The sequence below is a fragment of the Equus quagga genome, chromosome 13, assembly GCF_021613505.1.
Source record: "Equus quagga isolate Etosha38 chromosome 13, UCLA_HA_Equagga_1.0, whole genome shotgun sequence".
Lineage (NCBI taxonomy): Eukaryota > Metazoa > Chordata > Mammalia > Perissodactyla > Equidae > Equus > Equus quagga.
The window spans coordinates 8,608,570-8,617,321 of NC_060279.1; the positions used below are offsets into that span (position 1 = coordinate 8,608,570).

Below are 8,752 nucleotides of genomic sequence, written 5' to 3' on the forward strand. Positions count from 1 at the left end.
TTTCAAAACAGAATAGAAATATGTATTTTTACAGGCAATATCGCAATTTTAAAAGGGGACAACAAATGAAAAACAAAAACATTCTGAGGCACAAACAAAGCAAGTCTGTGGGTTCCATAAGGCCTATGGGCCACTGGCTTGTAACCTCTGATCTAATCTCTAGAGAGTGGGCGGGGCAGGTTTTTAACCTGTAAATTGCCGGGCTTTGCAATGTCTGGGTAAATAGCACTTGGGTGTGGGGAAGGGGTGGCCGCAGGGGGATGATTTCCTCCTGCACAAGGTAAGACGCGGCAGCAACTCCTCCAGCCAGGACTCCAGGGTCTCGCCCCTCAGTGCCTGACACGCCCCCCTCAGCCACTCTCCCCATGGCTGGGCAGTGTTCAGAGGCCACGGGGCTGCACCCAGTGCTACCTGCTCTCGCAGGGCCTGAGAAAGGCGAGCCTCCCTACCAGCCTTTCAGGTAGCACAGACCTTTGAAGGCTTTCATCAGAAATTTGTGGGCGGAAACTTCCCGAGGCTCGCTGAGCTTCTTGAGGCTTCTCAGCGTCAGAGGCAGAGAGTGAGTGGGTGTCTCTCTGAGAAGCAAAAAGAGAAAGAAAGAGAGAACGAAAGAGAGGTGTTTCCCTTGGCCATGGAAACTCTATAAAGAGAGAACTGGCTTCTCTTCTCTCGAGCAGTCAGCAACAGGAGTCCCCTTCTTGCCCCCTAGGCCTGCACCGGATTGAGAAGAAGGAAACTCCTTTGCTGAGGGCTGGCTTGAGTCACTGACGGCCATGCAGCAACACCTGAATTACACGTACCCCCAAATCTACTGGGTGGACAGCAGTGCCAGCTCTCCCTGGGCCTCTCCAGGGTCAGTACTCCCCTGCCCGTCCACTGTGCCAGGGAGGCCTGGGCAAAGGAGGCCGCCACCACCGCCACCACCAACACTACCACCACCGCCGCTGCCACCACCACGGCCACCTCTGCCTCCACTACCGCTGCCACCTCTGAAGAAGAGGAGTGACCACAACACAGGCCTGTGCCTCCTTATGATGTTTTTCATGGTTCTGGTGGCCCTAGTTGGAGTGGGGCTGGGGATGTTTCAGCTCTTCCACCTACAGAAGGAGCTGGCTGAACTCAGAGAGGTAAGATGGCACGTGGATTGCTATGCCCTGAGGTGCGGATGTAAGACAGCTCTGCCACAGTGGAGGGTATAGGAGTATCGGGGTCCATATGGACCACAGCCTTGCTTGCCAAGTACTTTTCAATCCTTTTTTCCTGTCTTAGAAATGGATCATTCCAGTCATTCTGTTCTATGGGCAGAGAAATGGAGGCTCAAATGAGTGAAAGGAATATTTTCTGTCTTGTAAAGGATCAATTCTTTCTCACTGGGCAAGTCAGCCTGCTGAGCCACTGCCCACCTCACACTTAGTGATTCAAGAAACAAAAGGAACTGTTGAGTCTTGCTTAGAAGTGAGTGTGTTCAAATGGCCCAACTAAAGTTCCTTGAAAATACTTAAAAATCTTGGAACTATTCCACATCACAAAACTGAGGCATGGCGAGGCACAATTGTTGGCCAAGGTCTGAGTTAGGAGAAGTTCTGAGGTATTTAGATTCCCGTTCCAGGGCTTGGTTTATTTAACAATTCTATCTCCTTTGCTTCAAGGACCTCATATTTATTATCCATCTTTTCTTCTTCTCTTTCACCAGTCCATCAGCCAAAGCCATGTAGAATCATCTTTGGAGAAGCAAATAGGTGAGTCTTTCTCTGCACGTGTATTGAGTTTCCAAAGATAGTCTTCCAGGCTGAACCATGTTGGCGGAATGCCTTGAATTCCATCCCGTTCTTGGTCATATGTATGCTACAAGAGGAATCCTGGCTAATTCTGAATCTCTGGTCATTTTGCTTCCTTGAGCTGCCCTAAAATATGAAGTTAAGTTAATTGTTCAAAATCAGTGTAGTTAAGTACTGCACATGATTAAAAATAATTTCCACTTGACTTTGGGAAGAGGCACACATATACAACGTTAGATCTTTGCCCTCTGAGCAGCTGGCTCCAGGCCTGTCCCCTTCCTCAGGCCTCCTGGTTCCTGTATACAAAGCAGTGGCTGGAACTCCTTGGGAGAGAGGGAGAAGTGGGGGCAGAGAAAGACATTTCCGGGAAAAGTCTTCTCCTCTTTAAGCTCTCTAAGAGATGACTTTAAGAGTCAAGCTTTATTCCAAAAATATTTTATAGGATATATCTAAGCTTTTAAAAAGTGGGCAACCAGTCATTCACCTTAGGATGGCTCTTTTGCAGTCACTGGAAGGCATGAGGGAAGACTTTACATTACTCAAGGGGCAGCCCAGTTTCACTTACAAAGGCACTTGTGAACTACTTTGGATAATAAAGGAAAATCCTTTAGATGAAATCCAGGACAAGAAGAATATGAAAACGTGGAACAGTGACTTCGTGAAGTTTCAGGATATAGTTTCGGAAACTGTGGACAGAGAGATTTAGGATACTCCAGCTCATTAGACTAATTCATTGAACTTTAGATTTGGTAAGTGTTGGAAGGGAGCTAAAGAGCATCTGGTCTAGTCATCTCATTTTTCAGAAGAGAAACAAAATGCCAGACAGATTAGGTGATATGCCCAAGACCACTGGTGTGGAACTGGGGCTAAAAGGAACACAAGCCTTGATGCCTTGTCAGCTACAGGGCTTTCCAGTGTATGGACCGGTGCCTCATTAAATAGGGAAACTCTCATCCCTCTGATGGCTATGGAATGAGAAATAAAAATGACAAGCAAGATATCTCTGCAAAAACAATAGGCAAATCTCATCCTTAGAAACTGGGAAGAAAACAGAAGGCCGCACTGGTCACCAGCAAGGAGAACCTGTTCCGATTTCTCAGGATGTGACCAAGTCATACGCCCTAGAATGTCAGCTCTTTTAGAAGCCATCCTGAGGATGCTTGGGTCCCCGGTTCTGGATCCGAGTTCCTATGTGTTAGAAAGTTCAGATGTACAAAAGCAGAGTAGAAATATTTGTTAGAAAATAAAGCCCCTGGAGGATTTCTAAAATAAAATAGCTTGAAAATCAGTGGAATGTGGCTGGTGAAACAGGTACCTAATTACTCATCTCTCACCCACTCTCTGGAGTGATTTTAGTAATTAAAAGTCAAGTGAACAGATGAGTCAGGTCTACCTACCACACTATCTTCTCTAGATCAACCCAGATGGATCAGAAATTGGTGAATTATCACATGGAAATCGAATCAGCAATTTTACTGATAAGATAATAGATGCAAATTAAAACAAGGATATACCTATTTTTAGCCATCAAATTAGTAAAGATTAAAAAGAAAAAAAAACCCACAGTGGAAAAAATGTAAGAAAAAGGGTCTGCTTAAGCATTAGCTGACAGCCAGTGGGCTTGTAAATTGCTATAACTTTTCTGAAGAGTAGTTTGGAAAAATATATCAAAAGACTAAAGCTGTTAATTCACCTGGTAATCTTATCACAATGTATTTATTTTAAAAAAATAATCAGAGATGTGCTTGAAAATTTGTATATAAGGATGCGCATGACTTCCTTATAAGGCTATTTATAACAAACAATTCAGAAAAAACTTTAATGCCTCTTAATAGGAGATTAGTGAAATAGAAAACCTATGTATTAGAACGGCACTTAATGGCACGAAGATGGTGCGTTCTATGTTGTTAGATAAAAAGACAAGTTATGAAACAGTGTGTTTAGTTTAAGATTCACTATATAAATATATGTGCATATTTTTAGTGAAAAACTAGGATTCATACTCCAACATGTTAGCAGCAATTTTTCCCTGGGAGGTACTATTATAGATTAAGCTTTCTTATTTGCGTCATTTTAATTTTCCATTTTTCCACAGTTAACACATTAAATCTGTTAGTCATTCACCAATGTTCTTGGAGTGCTTCCTATGTGCTAGGCTGGGTGTTGGGTAGCGGGAGATGACTAAGAATAAGAGAGGCAAGGGGTCTATACTCACGGAGCTTTTAGTACACTGGAGAAGATAAACAAAAGCCAGCAAACGGACAGCATAATTTCAAATTACACTAAGTGCAACCTAAGATAGAGTGGGTCTGGAAAGTCCCCTCTAAGAAGGTCTTGTTTGTGTGTGTGTGTGTGTGTGTGTGTATGTGTGTGGGGCCGAGTGGGAGGACAGGTGAAAGCATCCAGCACTGAGAATGGCATGTGCAAAGATCCTGGGGCAGGAATCAGTCACCACCAAAGTGTAGGATATATTTCTAGTTTATTTATTCCAGTATTTACCCAGCAGATATTTTTACTGTGTGCCTTCTATGAGACTAACACTGTACAAGGCTCTGCAAAGGATACAAAGATATGCAACATGCGGTTCTCTGTTCCATTTCCTGTCAGTATGTGGCTGAATGCCAGATATCTGCACAGAGGGTTTGTGGTGTAGGAATGGAGAGGAGATGCAGCCTTGTCTTTCCTGTTCTCTAACACCGCATTCATGATGAGTGGTCTTAGGTGGCTACACTGGGGATGATTGCTCAGGAGATATTCTCAGTTGATTGGGGCCTCCTCGTGCTGTAGGTGGGAAGGCTTAATCACTACAGGCCTGATGGGGACCAACACCTGTCCACAAATCTTTCTCGAATGTCTTGGTTTGCTAAGTGGTAACTCTATTTGGTTGAAATAATTGAAGTCAGAGAAATAGTGTCTATTTTCAGAACTATTGTCTATTTTAACTCCTTCAATTTAATTTAGCAAACATTTACTGGACACATGCTCTGTGTTAGAAACTGAGCTAAAAACTCTGAGGGATTAAGCATACAGTAAGGAATTGGCTGTTTGTTGGGGGAACTAAGACAAGTCACACAGTTACCACAGAAAAGAGTGTCAGGGCCAATAAGAGGTGAAGACAGGTGATTCTAGATTTCAAAGGAGGGAAAAATCATATGTGATTAAGAAGGCTTGGGCGGATTTCCCAAAGAAAGAGCTATTTCAGATGGTGTTTATAGGGTTGATAGGAATTTGACACAGAGATCTGTTTGGGAGGCCAATCTGGGCAGAAGGAACAGCGTGAGCAAAGGCACAGAGGTAGGAAAGCTGAGTACATTCAGGTCACACCAGAACCCCTGACATGTGGCAGTGTCCAGTGTGAGGGGGGAGAGCTGATAAGGCTGGACAGCTGGGTGGCAGTCACGTGGTGGGGGAGACTTATACCCAATTACACGTTCAACTAGGAGCCATTCAAGGTCTTTGAGACTTTAGATGAATTAATTTGCGGCAAATCGTAGAATGCCACTGGGGGCAGACCTAGGGGCCAGGAGGTGAATTAGCAGTCTTCTTCGGCCTCTGTCCTGTAGAGTTCTGAGGGCAGACGAGCCAGAGTGGGAGGAACTCTGGATTTGGAGGCAGGAGACCTGAGTGTGGGGCCCACTCTGCCACTGAGTAGCTGGGTCTTCTTGGACAAGTCACCCAACTTCTAAGCTCATTTTGCCACCTATAAGGAGGGGCAATAATCTCTATCTGGAAGGGATGTAGCAAGTTCTAAATACAGTAACTGATAGGACAGTTCTGTATAAATCAACCTTTATATTGTTTTATCGCAACATTATAATTTATGCATGTATCTACCTTAATTTGGTTCGTTTTGTTACCTCTCTGTTTCTGAAATACAGGCAGCTGTGAGTTTTCCAGTTTAGACTTGCAGGATTAGAATATGTTTGATTGTTGCCATTTATGCTTTGAAAAGATATCTTTTATTTAAATGCTCTGTTTAGAGTTCCACCAAAAGAACAGTTGGTATCTCATTTTTACCTATATCTTTCATCTCTCTCTGATACAGGTCACCCTAATCCACCCTCTGAAAAAAAGGAGCCAAGGAAAGTGGCCCATTTAACAGGTCTGTATCTGGAGGGTATGGGCTGGGCGTGGCAGGGGAGCGGTCCTCGGGAAAGACTTTGGCAGAAAGCAGAACAGCTGATTGCTTTCCATTACTGTGCTCTGAGGGAGCTGTGACTTTCCAGCAACAGTGTTTGAAACCCCAAAGTAGTTGCATCTCTCTGGTCAACCTCACACACATTCTGAGCCCCTGCTCTGGGCAAGGCCCTGGTCTAAATTGGAGAAGTAGAGTTGATGATGAAATGATGCTGCCCATAAGGAGCTCAGTCTTTTCGATCATTCTCCACTCTTATAGAATTTGGGACACAGATCCAAGAGGTGAGAGCTGGGAAGGTAGGAATAATAAATTATTTTACTGAGTGCTTCCCTTGTTTTCTGGAAGAGCTTCAGTCTGCTTTGTCCAAGAGTAGAAATAGGAGTGAGAAGAGAGGTCTAGGCCTGACCCCAGTGGACTTTCAGCATGTGGTCATGGAGTGGAGTGAAATGATTTGATAGCAATATGGTACGGGCACTCCCACTGTAAAGTCTATAAATATCTGAAAAGTATCACAGAAAGTGGTATGCCGCTGGCCCTGGAATTATTTAAGCAGAGGCTGTAGAATGATCCAGTTTGGATCAACAGATATTTATTGAGCACATGCCGTGTGCCAAGCCTTGGGAATGTGAAGATGAATAAAAAATGGTTCCTGACTTCAAGGAGCTTAAAATCTAGTAGGGAAAGACAGGTGCATAAGTGATAATTTCAGTATTGGAGACAGTTCTCTGCTTAAGGCAATTATATAATGGTGTGGGGGTATAAAGGCAACGGGGGCACCGAAGACTCCTTTCTGGCGGTGAGGAGCTGGATCACATGATCCTTAAGGTCCTTCTCAGCTTTGGAACTTTAGAGTTCCTGAGATTTGGCCTTTCCTCTCATGGAGGGACCTCAAAGCCTAACAGTTTTGGTGCTGGTTCTGAAGAGCATAGAATCTTCGTTCCAGAAAGCTAAACGCATCTCAATAATTTCTCACTGTAATTGTTTAGGGGTGTATATTATTGTCCCAGTTATGTGGATGGTAAAACTGAGACAGGCAATTGATAAAGGTGTTGAAAGAATTCAATGATGGATCAAGTCTGACGCCTCAGCCAGTTCTATATGTGCTGTGTCATTTTGGGTAAAAAAAACATTTGCTCTGGAGATCCCAAAGTTTTCCCTGGAAGCTTAGTTTGTTGGCTACATGAACATTTCTGGCTGAAAGTTCCTCTTTGATTTGGTTTCAGGCAAACCCAACTCAAGATCCAACCCTCTGGAATGGGAAGACATCTATGGAATTGCCTTGGTTTCCGGGGTGAAGTATAAGAAGGGCAGCCTTGTGATCAATGATACCGGGCTGTACTTTGTGTATTCCAAAGTACACTTCCGGGGTCAGTCCTGCAACAACCAGCCCCTGAACCACAAGGTCTATATGAGGAACTCTAAGTATCACCAGGACCTGGTGCTGATGGAGGGGAAGATGATGAATTACTGCACTACTGGCCAGATGTGGGCCCGGAGCAGCTACCTGGGGGCGGTGTTCAATCTCACCAGTGCTGACCATTTGTATGTCAATGTATCTGAACTCTCTCTGGTCAGTTTTGAGGAATCTAAGACATTTTTTGGCTTGTATAAGCTCTAAGGATTCTTTCCATTATGGTTCCTTGTTATAGGCACTGAGAATATTGTCTTGAATGAGGGTCTTCTTAAGCCCACTTGAGGTCAAGTGAGAAGACATGAACCAGGAAGGCCTCAAGACCACAGGGTTCAGCAGATCTACAATTCCTCATCTCACCTTAGGTCCGTGAGCCAGACAGGAGGAGGAATATGAATGAAGAATATAAAACCCTGGGCTTCCATGTGAAGATGCAGAGGCTAGGAAAAGCAGCTACCAGCATGTTCGACACTCATCTTAAGTGAGGCCAAGAACATTTTGGCACATTGAAAAAGACACCTATTAACTCACCTTTTGGGATGGGTCTAACGTCTACCTCAGGGGAGGCTGTCTTTTAGGTATATGGATGTGACATGAGTGTATAAGGAATGGAAAAAGAGAACTAGGCTTGCATAATAAGCTAAAGAGACTGGAAGGGCAGTGTCCCATCGGCAGCATCTTTACTTCTAAAGGCATAGCCTGAGCCACCAGGTGATGCCAACAGAGAAGCAAGGGGATCTTTTGGGAACTCAGTCCATTCTCTACACAGCGTGTATATTTCCAGTGCAATTGTAGGTGTGTGTGAGTGTGTGTGACTAGAAGAGGTACATAAGTAGAGAGAATGTGGAGATTGTGAAGGATATGTTAGGAAAATATGGGTTGCATTTGGTGGCAGAGTTTGTATGCTTCCCGGCAACCAACTCTAATAGTCCTCAGAACTCTGATTGTTAGCTGTTGATACTGTTTTCCTATAATATAACAAATATTTATATACATTTTGTGCATTTCTAATGAAAAGAATACATGTAATAAAAATTATATTTTAGAATACAGATAAACATTATGAATGTACTTTTTGGACATCACGAAGTTTTGGATTTTTTCCCTTTTATTTCTTTCCTCCATGGCTTCTTCGTTCATTATGACTTAAGATCACTTTATAAAGAATTTACTGGGATGAGAAGAACTGTGAAGCAAATCTTTGCATCTTTGCCAGACTCTCCTCCCCTCTCTATAGTCTCTTCCCTCTCCATCTTCCATTATCCAAAGTTTCCATGACCAATATTATTGCCAGTTTTAAGCTCACCCAGCTTTCAAGATATGATGACAACTTGTTTTTTTCCTGGAGTTAGGGCCATAGCATAGTGGAAAAGACATGGACTGTGGGCTATAAAATCTGAATTTGAATCTTTGTTCCTCTGCCTA

General features: G+C 43.6%; 1 protein-coding gene across 2 annotated transcripts; it reads left to right on the top strand.

The window, feature by feature from the left end:
- The first annotated feature begins 579 nt into the window (after window positions 1-579).
- On the top strand, window positions 580-8,266 carry FASLG (Fas ligand). Of its 2 annotated transcripts, XM_046683418.1 has the most exons (5): window positions 580-1,127; window positions 1,694-1,739; window positions 5,824-5,880; window positions 7,140-7,458; window positions 7,566-8,266. In XM_046683418.1, exons 1-5 carry the CDS (start codon window positions 774-776, stop codon window positions 7,570-7,572), a joined length of 783 nt encoding a protein of 260 aa, XP_046539374.1. In that variant the 5' UTR covers window positions 580-773; the 3' UTR covers window positions 7,573-8,266. The 2 variants fall into 2 exon arrangements, with proteins under 2 accessions (XP_046539374.1, XP_046539372.1); XM_046683416.1 differs by having other exon boundaries at window positions 7,140-8,266.
- The last annotated feature ends 486 nt before the right edge of the window (window positions 8,267-8,752 follow it).

Bases quoted from the DNA above. Each gene is read 5' to 3' on its own strand.
- FASLG (XM_046683416.1), top strand. From the start codon at position 774: ATGCAGCAACACCTGAATTACACGTACCCCCAAATCTACTGGGTGGAC. The intron at 1,740-5,823 runs GTGAGTCTTTCT...TCTCTGATACAG, and splicing joins ATCTTTGGAGAAGCAAATAG to GTCACCCTAATCCACCCTCT. The intron at 5,881-7,139 runs GTCTGTATCTGG...ATTTGGTTTCAG, and splicing joins GAAAGTGGCCCATTTAACAG to GCAAACCCAACTCAAGATCC.